The sequence below is a fragment of the Pollachius pollachius genome (genome assembly GCF_949987615.1).
Source record: "Pollachius pollachius genome assembly, contig: scaffold_244, whole genome shotgun sequence".
Lineage (NCBI taxonomy): Eukaryota > Metazoa > Chordata > Actinopteri > Gadiformes > Gadidae > Pollachius > Pollachius pollachius.
Genome location: NW_027641249.1, coordinates 3,242 through 22,500, shown reverse-complemented (window position 1 = coordinate 22,500; position 19,259 = coordinate 3,242). Strand labels below are relative to the sequence as shown.

At 51.3% G+C, this 19,259-nt stretch overlaps 2 protein-coding genes across 3 annotated transcripts; both read left to right on the top strand.

The window, feature by feature from the left end:
- The first annotated feature begins 6,554 nt into the window (after positions 1-6,554).
- Positions 6,555-11,785, top strand: abhd13 (abhydrolase domain containing 13). The gene is made up of 2 exons (XM_079759345.1): positions 6,555-6,707; positions 9,088-11,785. The coding sequence occupies exon 2, from the start codon at positions 9,117-9,119 to the stop codon at positions 10,176-10,178; it is 1,062 nt and encodes a 353-aa protein (XP_079615471.1). The 5' UTR covers positions 6,555-6,707; positions 9,088-9,116; the 3' UTR covers positions 10,179-11,785.
- Positions 11,786-12,118: 333 nt separating this feature from the next.
- On the top strand, positions 12,119-18,975 carry tnfsf13b (TNF superfamily member 13b). Of its 2 annotated transcripts, none has more exons than XM_079759343.1 (6): positions 12,119-12,516; positions 13,113-13,224; positions 15,139-15,201; positions 16,061-16,185; positions 17,489-17,639; positions 17,856-18,975. In XM_079759343.1, exons 1-6 carry the CDS (start codon positions 12,301-12,303, stop codon positions 17,966-17,968), a joined length of 780 nt encoding a protein of 259 aa, XP_079615469.1. In that variant the 5' UTR covers positions 12,119-12,300; the 3' UTR covers positions 17,969-18,975. The 2 variants fall into 2 exon arrangements, with proteins under 2 accessions (XP_079615469.1, XP_079615468.1); XM_079759342.1 differs by having other exon boundaries at positions 17,483-17,639.
- The last annotated feature ends 284 nt before the right edge of the window (positions 18,976-19,259 follow it).

The window sequence follows — 19,259 nt, the reverse complement described above, 5'->3', positions numbered from 1 at the left end:
ACGGTGGGGGTCACGTTGGGGTTCATGGGGAGGTCACGGTGAGGTGCGGCAGTGAGGCTGTAAACAAGCCGGAGACCTGGGAGGCTTTAAGTCCTCTAGTGCGAAGCGAGCGTATGAACCGCAGCTGCACTGCGGCGCCGGGTGACGATACATCCACCTTTATTTATGCGCAGTCGTTTATTTATTTATCTACTCTCAGGGTGCTGTCAACCATCCATTAGCATAAGGGCCGCGACCCCCCGGCTCAGATCACTTACCGAGGTCCCCCTCTGACCGGTGTAGCGGACACTCTCAGCTCTCCCCCCTCCCCCGGTTCCTCCATTACGGCTGTGTGTGTGAACACAAAGAGAGAGAGAGATAGCATGTGTATGTTATTATGTGTGTGTGTGTGTGTGTGTGTGTGTGTGTGTGTGTGTGTGTGTGTGTGTGTGTGTGTGTGTGTGTGTGTGTGTGTGTGTGTGTGTGTGTGTGTGTGTGTGTGTGTGCGTGTGTGCGTGTGTGTGTTGTGGCAACCCGGTCCCAAACCCTCAGGCCAGGCGGACCGAGGGAGAGGTGGTGGAGGGCGTATACCACCGATATCCACCAGTCGGAGCCAGGGAGCGTCCGTTGCGTTACTGATTGATGACAGGTGACAGGTGTCTGATCTGAGGTCTGATTGATGACAGGTGACAGGTGTCTGATCTGAGGTCTGGTTGATGACAGGTGACAGGTGTCTGATCTGAGGTCTGGTTGATGACAGGTGACAGGTGTCTGATCTGAGGTCTGGTTGATGACAGGTGACAGGTGTCTGATCTGAGGTCTGATTGATGACAGGTGGATGTGGTCTGATCCCAGATCAGCTCTCGGGCAACCGGCCTTCACTTTCTTTCCCTTTCTTTTGTTTGTTTCGTCTAATCATTCTCTGGAGGTGGAGATTTGTAAGCACGTGATTGGCCAACAGCCAACTTAAACTTGGCTGGCAGGAGTGAACTGTAAAAAGTTTGATAAAGGTCAGAAATCAATACTGGTGTTACTGTACACGATGTACATGCATTAAAGCTCCATCCACTCAACCAGATGAGTTTCCTTCAGAAACATGGGCTGATATATGCCCCTTCAGTCCTTGTCCTGGTCCAGGCGCCTTCCTGATTGATTGGAGCAGTGTGTGTGTCTATGTGTGTGTGTGTGTGTGTGTGTGTGTGTGTGTGTGTGTGTGTGTGTGTGTGTGTGTGTGGTGTCTAGTTGACAACCCTTCAGTTTGGATTTGACTCATTTAAAAGATGGCCTTTCAATAATATTTGATGATGCATTCAAATAACATCAATATCTTATTTCCACAGAACCAAACCGAGGCTCCAGTTGGATGGAATGGGCGACACCTTGGGCAGATGAATCTTCGGTGATTATGCTGAACTCTCTTCCAACCATGTTTTCTCCATTTAGTCCCTTGAAACACAATGGCTGATGTTGTGTTTAGGGTAAGCCCCGGGTACACAGGCTAATGGATTCTCCTTCTGCATCAAAGGAAGCAGGAGTTTAAGAGACTTAATAACTGTGATCAGTTGGAGCTGCGTTCAGAATCACTTACAGCCTGGATCGTCTGACACGGAAAAGCTACAGCATGTATCCTGCTATTTGCATGTGCGCATGTGGGTTTGTGTGTGCGTGCGTGTGTCTGTGTCTGGGTGCATGCATGTATGTGTTTGTTTTGTGTGCGTGTGTGTGTGTGTGTGTGCGCGTGTGTGTGTGTTTGTGTGTGTGTGTGTGCATGTGTGTGCCTGCCTGTGTGTGTGTGTGCGTGTGTGTGTGCCTGCCTGTGTGTGTGTGTGTGTGTGTGTGTGTGTGTGTGTATGTGTGTGTGTGTGTGTGTGTTTGTGTATGTGTGTGTGCATGTACAAAGGACTGTATATTGCACACCATGACCGACTTGTCGATCTGATTTCCAGCAATGTTAAAGAAGTATTTCTAGAAAATGTGACCATGTACAAACATTCACGCATCATGCCGGAATGGTTTAACAGCTCTACTGATGTGATGTGTAACATCCCAAATACCCCTGATGTTGTGTTTTTAAACAGAGACAGAAGGGAAGTGCTCTTACTTGAGATAGGCTGTGTGTTTGACCTGTACATGGAAATTGCTTACAATGATAAAATCGTTAAATACCAGCTCATTCTGGAAATACTAAGGGATCTAGGCTACCAATGCAAGCTAATAGTGTTTATTTTTGGCAGCTTGGGGCATGTCCACAACCGTGTTTTCAGTGGGTTAAGGCTGGCAGGGCTCTTCAGCAGAAAATCTAAGCAATTAGCAAAGTTCTGCTCCATATCAGCAGTGATAGGCAGTCTGGCAGTGTGGCGCAGGAGATGCTTTTTGTACCCTTGAACAAAGACCTATCTCATCTCTGAAATATTTGAATCCTGTCTCTTGTAATGTGATTGGTGGATTCAAATAAAGAATTAAAATGTGTGTGTGTGTGTGTGTGTGTGTGTGTGTGTGTGTGTGTGTGTGTGTGTGTGTGTGTGTGTGTGTGTGTGTGTGTGTGTGTGTGTGTGTGTGTGCAGTGTAATGATCAGAGCCCTGTTTAGTCCTCTATAATTCATGTGATGGGCCCCGCAGGGCAGCAGGCAGAACACATGCAGAACAGCAATTACACTCTGCTCAATTATTCCATTCAGATAAATGGGTTGTTACTTATCAGCATGACCACTGGGAGAACCCCCTGCTCCCCCCCATGTGTGAGACAGGCTCTGGACAGATCAAACACAGGTGGCCCTCCTCAGGAATCTATCAGAGACGTCCACCACATGATTAGGATACTGACGAGGCGACTTAATGATCCATGAGGATGAGAAAGGGTGAAACAGTAATAAGAGGTATGATATAATATTCATACTTGAGGAAATGGTTACCTGCGGTCACGACGTGTAGGGTGGTACTGGTGCTGCTGCCAGCAGTAGAACACTGCCAACATGCTCATCAGCCTGTCAGAGAGACACACGCTCACATGCTCACTACACTCACTTAACGCACACTGCACTGAGGATCCATCAAAGACATATTATGGGATGCATTTCAAGGAGGGTACACTATGCTCTCCACACACGTGATTCATGGAGCATCCAGGTAAACTTGTCAGACACCATAATGTCTTGAGTGGTAGTGGTGTTGCTGGGTGGTTTAGCTGTCAGTACGGCTTCATGTATCCGCAGCGCTGCGGGGCTCTGACGTGTGAACGTTTGAACCACTCGCCTGCGGTGCCAACGCGAGGAAGGCTGTCCCCTGAAATCTGTCTCTGTACTCTCGCTTCAAAAGAAGTAGCTCAGTATCACTGTCACTTAAAATATCCTTAACGCCTTGGAAAGGTAACCAAGCAATGGACTCCACCTGCCCGTAATCAACACACAAACACACACACACACACACACGCACACACACACACAAAAACACACACACACACACACACACACATACGCACACACACACACACATATATAAAGACACACGCACAAACACACGCACACACACAAACACACACACAAAAACAGACACACACACGCACACACACACACGTACACACACATACGCACACACACACACACACACACAACACACACACACACACACACACACATATATAAAGACACACGCACAAACACACGCACACAAACACACACACAAAAACACACACACACACACACACACACACATATATAAAGACACACACACAAACACACACACACACACTCATATATAACACACACACACACACACACACACACACACACACACACACACACACACACACACACACACAGCGTTGTCATGTCTGCAGGTAGAGGGAGTGATAGCTCTCCGTTGGTCTGGAAGCAGGCTCATTAGCCTTTATTAGTTAAAGTCTGCTCCTGGCCACAGGAGACCTCCTAATTGCTGCCTGAGACCTACAGCAACTTTCAGCCAATTTATTCCTGGCAGGAAGGCAGTTGGGCCTTCAGCTCAGATGAACATGACCCTCTCCTCCATCAGGGCATGAGCTCACTTCCCTCATGTGTGTGGGTTGGCCCCAGATGACTGGTCCACCTTTATCCCCGAGACTCAATCAGAGAGAAAAGCTTAAGAACAGATATTAAAGACTAGTGTTGTGTGACCCTCAGGTATGCTCTGAATGACCTGTGACCCCTCTGAATGACCTGTGACCCCTTTTGAGTGAGCTGTGACCCTTTTGAGTGACCTGTGACCCCTTTTGATTGACCTGTTACCCCTTTTGAGTGACCTGTGACCTCTTTTGAGTAACCTGTGACCCCTCTGAGTGACCTGTGACCCCTCTGAGTGACCTGTCCTAATGTTCAACATTAAAGGGTTGCCATGGCGCCGTCCTCCCTGGCTCTGTGCTCTGCTCCGTCTCCAACGGCAACCGATGGACTGTACCGTCGTCATGGACACCACATCACTTTGTGACAGAACTCTGTGGTCCAGATCAGAGCAGCGCCGTGGCTCGTCTGTCTGTGCGTGTCTGTGCGTGTCTGTGTGTCTGTTTGTGTCTATGTGTGTCTGTGTGTCTGTGCGTTTCTGTGTGTCTGTGTGCGTCTGTGTGTTTCTGTGTATGTCTTTGCGTGTCTGTGTGTCTGTTTGTCTGTGTGTGTCTGTGTGTCTGTGCGGGTCTGTGTGTGGCTGTGAGTGTGCGACGACGTTTCACCCACAAACCCGAGGTGTCCTGCGACCTGCGACATGATGTGTACCGACGGAGGGCTTCAGGGGGCCTGGGGGGCTATATCTATCCCACCTGAAGCTCTTATGTAACCCACGGGAATCTACGGTCTGGGCGTCGCAGGGCGGACCCTCCCTGACCCCGTTTCACCGGGAGCCCATTGGCTGAGCAGAGATGCGTGAGGTGAAGGACAGGCTTTGTGATTGGTCTGATGGCGTAGTAAACCCTACCACACCGCGCACGGCTGTTCAGAACACCACGGCTCTTCAGAACAATACGGCTCAGAACACTACGGCTCAGAACACCACGGCTCAGAACACTACAGCTCTTCAGAACACCACGGCTCTTCAGAACACCACGGCTCAGAACACTACGGCTCAGAACACCACGGCTCAGAACACTACGGCTCAGAACACTACAGATCTTTAGAACACTGCAGATCTTTAGAACATACGGTTCTTCAGAACATAGGGTTCTTTCGAACACTCCTATTCCCTGTGCAGGGTGGGTTAGCGGTCGCTTCACAGGGCCGCGGGGTCAGGGGTCTTGTGGTCTCGGTCACCTCCCTGCCACACTAACAGCCAACCCGAGCACAGAGCCAGTCCCTCTCAGTTATTTCCTGCTCTATCCACTGCGGCTGTGAGCATCAGATGGTACAGCCACACGGCGCCAGTCAGGATATGAGTTTAGCTGCTGACTGCCGAGCAACGCAAGCAGCCGTGAGATCTGACCGGCCTGTTCTGACTGCCTGGGGTTTCACACGCTGGCTATATTCTTTAATTAGTTATAGATTAATTTATGCAAATTTCAAGTAACTATGTTAGCTTTCGCATTCATTAAAAAGAGCTGCGGAATGTGTGTGAGTCCCAGCTCTCACACACACACACGCGCACACACGCACGCACGCACTCACGCACACAAGCACACACGCACGCACTCACACCCAATCACATGGGCACACACACACACACACACACACACACACACACAGGAACACTCACGCACGCAAACACGTGCACAAACACACACACACATGAGCACACACACAAACACACACAGACACACACACAAACACACACAGACACACACTCATCATGAAGGGTTTGGATCCTGACTGCTTGGTCCTCCCAGAATCGAATCAGTCCAGATGAAGGACCGCACTGAGTGGGAAACAGCTTTGAACTGCACCTAATCCGTCTCTTCTCCAAGGTCACACTGGAGCGGAGCAGGCTGAGAAATAGAGACAGCGCCATGCATTCTGCTGACGTGATGAAGCTCAATGCACACATCGTCTGCAGCAATTGCATGATTATCCATTTTCGCCTTTATTTCTGTCACTTCTCTTTGCCAGGCCTTCGAGTGAGGCCTGAATATGATGAGCATTGTGTGTGTCTGTTTGTGTGTGTGTGTGTGCGTGTAGATTGATTGATTGATAATTTTTATTATCTGAATTTTTTGTTGTTTCTCTTCTTTTTCGAGCCATATCTGAAAGAAAAAAATACTTTTGAAGTTGGATATTTCAGTGTATTTGGTTGATGAACAGGTAGACGGCATCCTGCCTGTGGTTTCTTCTGGTCTTCATTATATAGTTCATACTTCAGTTCAAATTAAACTACGAATGGCGCAATAGCAGCATCTAGTGGACGGTTGGTGCAAAACGCTTAAAAACTGTGCACTTATACTTGGTATTCTGCTTTATAAAACAAATGCATGGTAGATTATGTGTGAGTACATATTTTCACCAATATAATTCCACATTTCAGTTCATAATTGCTGACTGTAATTTTTCATCTCATATTCTCTAAGCGGAACCATTCGTTCTTCCCGGATCCACCCGGACCTTCTCACGGGAGCACACTGATGACGGTGATTAGCTTAGTGGCTAGCTGCACCGGTTTCTGATGAAAGTCCCCGAGTCGGTCTGATTGTAGCTCCGTCACTCCTCGGTGTAAAACAGAAGATACCATGCGGCCATCGCCGATCGACTCTCCCAGACAGCCGGAGCAGCGGCGGTGAGAGGGTGAGTCGGCGGTGAGAGGTTGACTCTAGATACCGGAACGGGGCTAGCATGGGAGCTAAGGGTGTTAGCCTCCAAACAGGGCGACGCGTCGCTCAGCCAGCGGCGGGCTCTGCGTTACGCGGCCGGGCGGGGGTCTTGTTCTGTCAGAGCAAGGACCACCGAGCTGGGTGGGAGGGTGTTCTTGTGATCTATGCCGATCCGGGCGTAACACCGACCCCCCCCCCCCCCCCCGGGAGAGGCTTAACCTACCCCCGCGGGTGGGGGTGGGGGTGGGGGGGGCGGCGGCGGCCAGGTGAGACGCTGCACGGGGGGCAGTGTGAGCCGCTCCGCGAGCCTCCGGGGGGCCGTGATATCCCAGTGCGAGTTGACCAGTGTGACCGCACCTGGAGGAGCAGATCCGCCCTTCCTGCTCGGCGTTGGTCTACCACCAGAGAAATTAATAAACTCCTCTGAAAGTAATCCCAATGTTCACATTAGGAATAGGGCCATATTGAAGTCGTCCCCTAACCTCGCCCCCTCCCCGGGGTCTAATGCCAAGTTGTGTTACTTACTGCACTTATCACACCATTCGAGGCGCAGGTGTGGTTTGTAACTTCGGCACGTTTACCGGCGTTACTACGGTAAACCTTTTGAAATTGACCCCCAAGATATATTCATATTACCATAATGTCCAGTGCATGTGAAGCAGCTCATCACGTAGATTCGCTCATCCTACACTAGGGGGCAGTATCATGATGAAAATACGTCTGGCCACTTGGTTAGTGTAGAGTAGGATTCGAGGAACAATAGGACCGCTGCAGTTATCTGACGTGGGAGTAGTTGGACCATCCAGTGTTTTCATTGGAACAAGGGAAGGGATCAGACAGAACTGAGGAGTCATTTACCGTAAACGTTCTGTAAACCGTGTATCACTTTCATAAGCAGAAAAAACGTTTTGTCGGCTTAGCTCAGGAGGTAGAGCAGTTGTCTTGTAACCGAAAGGTTGCTAGTTCGACCCCCAGCTCCTCCTAGCTCCTCCGAGTGTTGATGTGTCCCTGAGGAAGACACTTAACTCTAACTGCTCCTGATGAGCTGGCTGTTGCCTTGCATGGTTGACTCTGCCGTCGGTGTGTCAATGTGTGTATTAACCGATGTAAGTCGCTTTGTGTCTGCTAAATGCCCTAATTGTAATTGTTTTAGTCAGGAGGCGTATTAAAGGTTGTATCAGTGATTCTAGGCCGAAACATAAATTATCATATTCATCTGATCTTTCCTCACGATCCGCTAGCTGCCCGCCCCATAAGTAGTTGTGCCGAGATGATGCCTCATGAAACGTCAAAGCCTCGCAGCCAGATGAACCACCAAAGTGGCTCGGCCTCGAAGCTTCAAATGAGTACGCTAGGGACACCTAGTGGTGAATGAAATTATGATGAAAGGAAGAGTTTCCTGTGATGATGTGATGTTTGCTTCGTACAACATCAAAACATTTGAGAATTAAAGTCATTTCAGTGATACGTGTGAGGGTGCCGTTCATAAATATATCCCAAGCTCATCGTAGAAAATAAATCATTTGACAAAGATTTTAAGTCATCCCGGGTAGCCTACTATTAATTGTAATAATAAAACTGCATGATGACTGAGAATGAGTGTCATTAATTCAGTAGCCATTAAAGGGATCTTGGAACTGGGTAGTGTCTTCTTTTTGTAAATGATGTGCCAATTGTGAACCCATATCGCAGAACAGCCCGAGATGAATCCTGGAACGTCACGCGCTACGTCATTCCGCCTGTGTGAATCCTACTCGATACGGAGCTCCGCTGGGGGGAGGAGCCAAGGTACTCGACACGCGCCCCGATGCCTCGACGCAAACCGTAACGTCACTACCCATAAGCAGGCCGTCAAGAAAACACGTCTCTGTAGGCAGCCTGTGCTCCGAGACCGTACACAAAAACAAATGGTACTACCAAGTACCAATCACTCGAAACCAAAGTAAATAGTGTTCCAACCAACCATCGACAAGGGGTGGGTGTTGTGCGGTTTTGCGCTGCGTCATGATCGGTTTTACTGGATGCATGAGACACAAAGGGAGGGCCGAGCGGGCTCGTGTCTGTTTTAAGATCTCGCTTCGAATACCAACAGAAGAGATGTCACCCAACATCGCTGGTACGACCTTTAAACGGCCTTAAAGGAACCAGTGGGCTCGTGGTTCCTTCTGTTCCAAGCCATCAATAGACTGACTGCAGAACAGTCCTGGCTGAGGCCGGCGTTCTATCTGGCGTTCTATCTGGCGTTCTATCTGGCGTTCTCTCTGGCGTTCTCTCTGGCGTTCTCTCTGGCGTTCTCTCTGGCGTTCTCTCTGGCGTTCTATCTGGTGTTTTATCTGGCGTGTCTCTGTCCCCAGTGTGTGTGAGATCGACCCAGAGTGCAGTGATGGAGAAGCCCTGGAGGCTGTGTGGCTCCCTGGAGCGCTCGGCCCTGGCGCTGGCCTCCTGGTCGTGGGCCGCCTGCCGGGTCTCCTTGCTGGCCCTCATCCTGTCCTATCACCTGTACGGGGGCTTCTTCCTGCTGGCCCTCATCCTGGCCTCGGTGGCCGGGATCCTCTACAAGTTCCAGGACGTGCTGCTGTACTTCCCCGAGCAGCCGTCGTCCTCGCGCCTCTACGTCCCCATGCCCTCCGGAATCCCCCACGAGAGCGTCTACATCCGCACCAAGGACGGCGTCAAGCTCAACCTCATCCTGCTGCGCTACACCGGGGGGGACTCGCTGTCCGGGCCCGCCGCCGGGGGGGCGGACGGCCCCTCCTCCTCCTCCATCTCCCCCCCCACCATCCTGTATTTCCACGGCAACGCGGGCAACATCGGGCACCGGGTGCCCAACGCGCTGCTGATGCTGGTGAACCTGAAGGCCAACGTGGTGCTGGTGGACTACCGCGGCTACGGCAAGAGCGACGGGGAGCCGGGCGAGAAGGGGCTGTACCTGGACGCCCAGGCCACGCTGGACTACGTCATGACGCGGCCCGACCTGGACAAGACCAAGGTGGTGCTGTTCGGCCGCTCGCTGGGCGGAGCCGTGGCGGTGCACCTGGCCTCGCTCAACCCCCACCGCGTGGCGGCCACCATCGTGGAGAACACCTTCCTCAGCATCCCCCACATGGCGGCCACGCTCTTCTCCTTCCTGCCCATGCGGCTGCTGCCGCTGTGCTGCTACCGCAACCAGTTCCTGTCGTACCGGCAGATCACGCAGTGCCGCATGCCCTCGCTGTTCGTGTCGGGGCTGTCGGACCAGCTCATCCCACCGCTCATGATGAAGCAGCTGTACGAGCTGTCGCCTGCCCGGACTAAACGGCTCGCCATCTTCCCCGAGGGCACGCACAACGACACCTGGCAGTGCCACGGCTACTTCCCCGCGCTGGAGCAGTTCATCAGGGAGCTGCTGAAGAGCCACGCCCACGAGGAGGGCGTGCAGTCCACGGCCAGCGTCACCATCATCTAACCAGAGGGGCCGGGTCACCTGACCCGACGGAATGTACCTTTTTAATGTCTTTTTTCCTGAGCTGTCGGTTTTTATTTCGTCTTTTCCCGCCCTGGCCGTCGACCCTGAATCGTGTCATGTGACATCCGGTCTTAGTCCATGGTTTTTATGCAGAAGGCGGCGCCAACCGGTCTCACCAACCCCCTGAACTGTACGCCTGTGAATGCATGAATTAAAGACCTCGACGAATGACGCCTGCGATGACTCCCTGACACGTCTGCAGTGCTCAGAGCAGATGTTGCTTTGTTTGTTTTGATGATTATTCCAGAGAGTCAAAGCGGTTTAAAGCGGTTCTGTCCATGCCCTGCTCAGAGGCATGCAGGCAGAAGTTATGAAAAAACACCCCAAATGATCCTTACAGCAGCGCGCGCATGCTGGGAATTGTGTGTCCAATATCTTCGTTAAGTTGGGTTCGTGTATCATGGTAAAGGGTTTAAAAACAATCTGAGATCATATTTGATATGGAATTATGTTTTATGAAGTGAAGAAAAAAAGAAAAAGTTACCCTTCCCATTATTACAAATGTGGTTTTACAGGCTTATTAAATACCAATAACTGGGGAGTTTGATGTGTCTGGTTTCCCTCCCAATACTCTCCTTTATCAACTCATAATCATCTGTTGATCTCTGGTTTATGGTGGAGCTCTCTCACCCCTCCAGGTCCGGCTCACACTGGCGTCTCTCGCTCGGTGGACATTAACAAGGTCATTAAAGCTCATTACCTTACTTCCTGGAACGTCTTCCAAGAAGTGGAGCGAGGTTAGAGGAAGCAGCTCGCTGTTCTCTGCCCCACCCCCCTGGTCTATGCCCCGCCCCCCTGGTCTATGCCCCGCCCCCCTGTGTGCTGAGCACTGTGCCGTGAAGCCTTCTGTTGCGCTCTATCGACTCAGCTCGGCCCTCTCAAGCGCAGAGTAACTCCCCACCCACAGGGCGATCACCGCAGGGGGCCGGCTCACACTGGATGTGCCCCCGGTAGGACCCCCACCGCTGCGGTCTAGAATGTCGTCTAATAGATTTCCGTTTCCTTTTTTGATCCTGTGTGGATTTTATTCACAACGGAGCGTTCTGGCACCTTCTTAAGCCATCGACAGCGACTCTGTGTCCTGTATTCTGTGTGTAATCATAACATTTTCTAGTTACGTTGCCTGTTCTGCCGTTGTACAGACTGCAACAGACGTGGGAGTAGAAATCACCTGCAGTGAACTTCTGGTTTGGTTTTCTCACAGACCACTGCTTTTACTTTTACTTTGCTTTTAACTTTTACTTTGGGGGAGTAGTGATTCATGCTGCGGTAGTGTTCCAGGGTTGGGGTCCCATCATGTGCAGAGTTGACGTCGACACTCCCAGTCTAAACACCGTCCGTTGCAGTTGAGCTCGAGCAATACACCACAAAGGACTGTGAGGATGAGTTACAAGTCCCAGGGAGTTGGTATTTCTTTTTTTTTTTTTCACCTTTCACCACACTTGATGCTTTTCTATTTTGGCAGAATTTCAACAGCTCTGCTTTTCTAAGCACACATTTCCAGTTTCTATTTACTGTACAGTGACGCAATAAATTAATACATTCAATTCCCATCTTGATTGTGTTTTTGGCCGGAATGAATGTTATGAATAGTTTGGGAGTTCTAGGCTCACTTGTTTTTGGGTTCTCGAGAACAGACGGGGATGTTTTATTGCCACATGAAGTGCTACATGCTCTAACTTCCTGTTCAAACACTTAAATAATGTTAATGGGCGTCCTGCCAACACATCTCATCACATTTCACTGCACTGTTTCTTGTGCTCCACCAAAGATTAACAAATGGGAGGGGCCTCGGTTGTACAAACCAGGCCCTATCTGGTAGAGCAGAGCAGAGGAATGAGGGCCTGACACCGGAACGATATGCAGAGGGGAAACCACATTCAGAGCACGCGGCCGCTGGAAAGGAGCAGTCGCCCTGCAGAGGGGATGTGAGAACAGCCAGGCACTAAACGAAACTGAAGGAGTGAGATGGAAGACTGAATTGGAGGCGAGAACACAGCCACTGGCCAGAAGAGAGCCGCGATGCTCCCAGCGTGAGGCCGCTGTGTCCGGAGCGTCTGCCATGGGAGTGAAGGATGGACCGGGGGCTGGGGGGAGAGCCTCCGACCGGAGGCCGTCCTGGCCCATGCTGCTGCTGGTGCTGCTGGCCGCCGCCGCCGCCTCCCTCTCGGCGCTGTCCCTGAGCCAGCTGCTGGCCCTCAGGGCCGACGTGGATGCCCTCAGGTCGGAGCTCTGTCGCAGGAGGGAAGAGCAGCAGGAGGGCTCGCACACGACCCAGGTGAGGGTAGAGGGTCTGGGCTCTGAGAGCATGAAGACCTGTGGGACTGACTGATGGTTGACTGGGCTCTGTGAGAGCATGAAGACCTGTGGGACTGACTGATGGTTGACTGGGCTCTGTTAGAGCATGAAGACCTGTGGGACTGACTGGTTGTCTGGGCTCTGTTAGAGCATGAAGACCTGTGGGACTAACTGATGGTTGACTGGGCTCTGTGAGAGCATGAAGACCTGTGGGACTGACTGACTGGTTGTCTGGGCTCTGTGAGAGCATGAAGACCTGTGGGACTGACTGACTGGTTGTCTGGGCTCTGTGAGAGCATGAAGACCTGTGGGACTGACTGGTTGTCTGGGCTCTGTGAGAGCATGAAGACCTGTGGGACTGACTGACTGGTTGTCTGGGCTCTGTGAGAGCATGAAGACCTGTGGGACTGACTGACTGGTTGTCTGGGCTCTGTTAGAGCATGAAGACCTGTGGGACTGACTGACTGATGGTTGACTGGGCTCTATGAGAGCAGACCCGTCAGAGTGACCGACTGGTTATCTGGGCTCTGTTAGAGTTCTTCAGACCAATTAGACCGACTGGTTCTTTGTGTCCAGACCTTGGAGCAGATGAGCAGCAGGCGGGGGGGCCCAGAGCAGGCGGGGCGGCCTGAGGCTGTGGCCCCGGGACCCAGAAAGAGGAGAGGGGCCTCTGGGGGCCCGGCGTCAGGTGAGCCCACAGTACATTACCCCCCACACGCTACGGGGATCACCAGATGTCTGTCTGCAGGCAGAGAAGTTAATCTCCAACCAAATGACTGCGGACTGCTGGTCCCAGCCACTGCTACTGGGACTACTGGTCCCAGCCACTGCTACTGGGCTGGTCCCAGCCACTGCTACTGGGACTACTGGTCCCAGCTAATGCTACTGGGCTGGTCCCAGCCACTGCTACTGGGACTACTGGTCCCAGCTAATGCTACTGGGACTACTGGTCCCAGCCACTGCTACTGGGACTACTGGTCCCAGCTAATGCTACTGGGACTACTGGTCCCAGCTAATGCTACTGGGACTGCTGGTCCCAGCTAATGCTACTGGGCTGGTCCCAGCCACTGCTACTGGGACTGCTGGTCCCAGCTAATGCTACTGGGACTACTGGTCCCAGCTAATGCTACTGGGCTGGTCCCAGCCACTGCTACTGGGACTGCTGGTCCCAGCCACTGCTACTGGGACTACTGGTCCCAGCTAATGCTACTGGGCTGGTCCCAGCCACTGCTACTGGGACTGCTGGTCCCAGCTAATGCTACTGGGCTGGTCCCAGCCACTGCTACTGGGACTGCTGGTCCCAGCTAATGCTACTGGGCTGGTCCCAGCCACTGCTACTGGGACTGCTGGTCCCAGCTAATGCTACTGGGCTGGTCCCAGCCACTGCTACTGGGACTGCTGGTCCCAGCTAATGCTACTGGGCTGGTCCCAGCCACTGCTACTGGGACTGCTGGTCCCAGCCACTGCTACTGGGCTGGTCCCAGCCACTGCTACTGGGACTGCTGGTCCCAGCTAATGCTACTGGGCTGGTCCCAGCCACTGCTACTGGGACTGTTGGTCCCAGCTAATGCTACTGGGCTGGTCCCAGCCACTGCTACTGGGACTGCTGGTCCCAGCTAATGCTACTGGGCTGGTCCCAGCCACTGCTACTGGGACTGCTGGTCCCAGCTAATGCTACTGGGCTGGTCCCAGCCACTGCTACTGGGACTGCTGGTCCCAGCTAATGCTACTGGGCTGGTCCCAGCCACTGCTACTGGGACTACTGGTCCCAGCTAATGCTACTGGGCTGGTCCCAGCCACTGCTACTGGGACTGCTGGTCCCAGCTAATGCTACTGGGCTGGTCCCAGCCACTGCTACTGGGACTACTGGTCCCAGCTAATGCTACTGGGCTGGTCCCAGCCACTGCTACTGGGACTGCTGGTCCCAGCTAATGCTACTGGGCTGGTCCCAGCCACTGCTACTGGGACTGTTGGTCCCAGCCACTGCTACTGGGACTGTTGGTCCGACTGTCCCAGTATCAGTTATTTAGTTATGCAGTTTATTCTCTACTATGCGTCAATGGGATAAAATAGTGACTTTTAATTCCTCTTTTTGCTGCTTTCTATATAAATATAACTTTCATATCATTTTTCATGTAAAAAAAGATGAGTCATTCACTGACCAGTTCGAGGAATGGGAAATTGAAGTTGTTTATCTTGACATGCACACACACACACACGCACGCACGCACGCACGCACGCACGCACACACAGAAGCATACCACAAGAGACTCAAGACTCGCTCACTGGTTCAGAGTTCACCTGGACTCTGTATGGCCTCCCCCTACCCCCACCCCCTCTCCCCTGCCTCTTCCACACTTATTTTCTGTTGTATTTCCTGGCACTTCAAATAGTACTTGTTTGCATTGTGTAGCATCTTACCCTAGCTATCTCTTCTGTCTAAAAGCGTCTGCTTAATGTAAAAGTTAGGATACAATACTAATTGTATCCTAGGGAGTGCATAAGTGAAGTGTATTCATTCACACTTAGAACTTAGAACTTTATGTAACCGTTAAATTCACAATGACGATGTCCTGTCTCCCCTGACCCTCCTGACCTTCAGAGCCCATCTCTCAGCCGTGCCTCCAGATAATGGCCGACAGCAGCAAGAACATGTTTCAGAAAGGTACCGCCACCCAGTCCGCCATGTTGTTTGACCAGACAGGCCTCTTTACTGGGTTTGCTGGTTTGGGTTCGTCTTTCTCTTCTTATGATCCTCGAGGGGCCCATATTGTCGGAGTGTGATTAGCCGTTACAAGCCGTTTTGAAAATCGCTCTCTTCTGCCATCACAAGTGGGCGTGTCCACCTAGATGTGTGCCGGATAGATCAGTCTATTAGCCTATCCAGTGGACTGTAGCAAACCTTGCTCATCTATCCCTCACACATCTAGGTGGACGCGCCCACTTGTGATGTCACTAGAGGCAGATTTTCAAAACGGCTAATCACCCTGACACCTGGTGGTATAATAGGGGACCTTTAAAGCCCTGTTCCTCCTGTCATCCACAGTAGGACATGTATTAAACCACAGTAGATCGCCAGGAAGGGATAAACACAGTTAATACGAATCCATTCTACTGGTTGCATACCTACTGAATCAACACTTGCATTGATGTTGATTTGATGGCAATGACAATATTAAATTAGGTTAAGGATGTATGATAAGTTATTGACAGTGTATCTGTGAATCTATATTTATTATTAAAGGTAAACAAAAAAAAAAGGTAAAAAAGGTAAAGATCTTTGTTATTCAGGAAGTTTGTATCAAACTTCGTATTCCTCAGAACCTTGAAGTAGCGCTCAGGTTCAGAGAGGCTGGTGGCCCCTGGTCTATGGTCTACTCATGTTTACAAATAAAATATCATCCAAACGTACGGAACGAACATCTGAGAGGGTTTCCTCATGGAGCGTACCTGAGTGTGATCCGGGGGGCGGAGCTCTGGGAGTCTCCCCTTGTCTCTGAGCTCACGTCCTTCCTCCGCCTCAGAGTTTGCCACAGTGCTGCACACCGCCATCCCCTGGCAGGCGGGGCTGAGACGAGGGTCGGCTCTGGAGCTGGAGGACAACCAGATCGTGGTCAGGGTGGAGGGCTTCTACTTCGTGTACAGCCAGGTGGGTTTCCCAGATGCCATGACCATATCTGTCCACAGGGCGGCGCTGCCGGGCAGGCCGTGTGTTTGTAGGTTTGAATTAAAAGAAGAAGCATGGATCGAGGAGCGCCGGTGTTCTGCCTATTGGTGCGTTCTAGTATTCTCTGCGAACCGACTCGGACCTCGGATGTGACGTCACGCCCACACTTCAATCGTTTTATTATGTTTTGCTCGGTCGTTGGAGGAAAACATGGACGCCACCCGGAAAGCTGTTGTCGCGGTAGCATTGGCAGAGCACCAGGCGCTCCAAAATAAGTAGGCTATAGGCCATAGGCAGAGATACGGACACAGTAAGGTATTGCAGTAATACGAGTGATTGAAATTGCCATTTAAACCACCAAAGCGGTCCAAGCACAATGAAAACAGTTCATACTTCAAGTCACCCCGGGCGCAGCCATCTTGAATTCTGTCTCGGAATCCTTGCTCGGCCTCCTCTGACGCCTCGTGCCCACTGCACCGTCCGTCAAAGGACGTGGGAAGGCGTGGCTGACGGATTCCAGGGTCGCAGAGCCCGAGTAGTGTCACAGTGCTTACATTTGTGTACGCGATCTAATTGGATGACGGATCCGTCGCTGCCGAAAAAGTTGAAAAATTTTCAACTTTTTGACGGCGCCGAAGGCTCCAACGGAGCGCACGGACCCACAATGCATTGCGCGTCCGTCCCCATTCAAAGTCAATGGAGATCAGTCGACGGACGGATGCAGAGGGCATGAGGCGTAAGTTCATCCGAGCAAGCAAGTTCGCCGTCCGAGGAAAAAGGGTGTGTTCATGCGTGTCGCTAGGCAACGTCCTCGGACCTCCGAGACGGATGGATAATAAAACGCACCATAAGTCTGCTCCCTGTCAAATTAGCGAAAATCCACATACTGTACCCGGGAAATCTCAAATAAGGATGTTATAATATAATACAGTGTCAAAATATACTTACAATGTACATGGGGTGAGTAATGGTGTAAAATAACGTGATTCTGTAGAGGGACCATCGTTTCATAGAGGCAAATGGTCTACAGATCAAATAGCTACAAAACACGTAAGGTAGCATTTCTGCATTTGGCTTGATGGGCTCTGACGAGAGCGCAGACACCGGCAGAGCTCTACGGAGTCACGCTTCCCTATCGAAGAGTGCGTAGAGGAAGCTCTCGAGTAATGAGTGAGACCAGCCGGTCTCGGGGACCCCCCGGACCAGCCGGTCTCGGGGGGTCGGCGGCCCCCAGCCCTCGTGGCCCTTGGTGCTGACTCGACTGTGTTGTCCCCGGGAGGCCCAGGTGTACTACGTGGACAGGACCTTCGTCATGGGCCACGTGGTGGTCCGCAGGAAGAGCAACGTGGTGGGGGACGAGCCCCAGGAGGTGGTCCTGTTCCGCTGCATCCAGCAGATGAACGCCTCCAACGCCTACAACACCTGCTTGACCGGGGGTGAGCCCGGCCACGCCCGCCCGTGTCCTCCTCCTCCCTCTCCCCTGTGTCCTCCTCCTCCTCCTCCTCTGGTCGTCGTCCTCCTCTCTCCTCCTCCTGTCCTGTGTGTGTGTGTCTGTGTGTGTGTGTGTGTGTGTGTGTGTGTGTGTGTGTGTGTGTGTTTCTATGAACACCTAACAGTCCTGTGATGCTCCTCCTCCTCCTCCTCCTCCTCAGGCATCGTGCGGCTGGAGGTGGACGACCTCCTGGAGGTGCTCATCCCTCTACCTGTAGCCAACATCTCCCTCAGCGGGGCCAACACCTTCCTGGGGGTCATGAAGCTGGCCTGACCCCACCCTCCTGGGGGTCATGAAGCTGGCCTGACCCCACCCTCCTGGGGGTCATGAAGCTGGCCTGACCCCACCTTCCCGGGGGTCATGAAGCTGGCCTGACCCCACCTTCCCGGGGGTCATGAAGCTGGCCTGACCCCACCTTCCTGGGGGTCATGAAGCTGGCCTGACCCCACCTTCCCGGGGGTCATGAAGCTGGCCTGACCCCACCTTCCCGGGGGTCATGAAGCTAGCCTGACCCCACCTTCCCGGGGGTCATGAAGCTGGCCTGACCCCACCCTCCTGGGGGTCATGAAGCTGGCCTCCACCCCTTCTCTTTGTTTGGTGATGAACTTTGGGACTTCTGAAGAAACTCACGCCTGGAAAAAGGATTTTCCTCCATCGCTGCCCGCCTACAAGACAAACAATTCCTTCTAGAGCGTACAGACGGACCCTTTTCAAACTCGTCTCCATGTGCTGGATATGAACGTCATTAATGTTCTGTTTTCAAATTAATATACTACTGCCATAACATCATATAAGTCATCCATCCTATTAAATCGCTTTGGCTCATTTCTTAAGAAGTTTTCTAGTTCTACCAGCTGTAAGTACACTTTCACAACTGTTTTTTGAGATCTCTTTCTGCAAACTGTAGCAGCTCGCATGAAAAACATTTAATTCATTTATCTTTCAGTTTTGCTCTACTTTGTTGACACTGATTGCTTAGGGTAATATATTATAATATATGTATAGATAATATATATAAATATATGTAAGTGTCAGTTCTGTCTCGCTGAAAGCTATTGTGAATCACACACATTTGATTATCGTTGTGTATAAGTTGACCTAAAAAAATCACCCTTTCAATACAGAAAAAGGATATGGACATTCGTACTGATGTGATACCTGTTAACAGAACCTATTTTCTTTCTTTTTTTTACATATTTCTTACATGTAGTCATATATGGTAAGTGGCAAATCTGACACAAAATGATAAAGAAAAGTGCAAATAAATGACAATGAAAACAGCTGCTGAAGTTCTTTAAAAAACATTAGTACCTCCCCCAAATAAATACGAACTTGAAATCTGGTTAGCAGGAGAAAAAATCATATTCGAGAATTTAGTCAAACAAGCTAAGTGTTTTGGGTGCAGTTCGCCCGGCGGCCACTAGAGGGAGAGAACAACAGGATCAGCTGCATGGTACGAATCCTTCTTTACGTCAATCTATACAGGCTGCAGTCTTTGAGTTGAAAACGCGAGCAAACCTGTCTTCAGATCATTTAATGTAAGGAAAAGTAAGTTTACGTCATG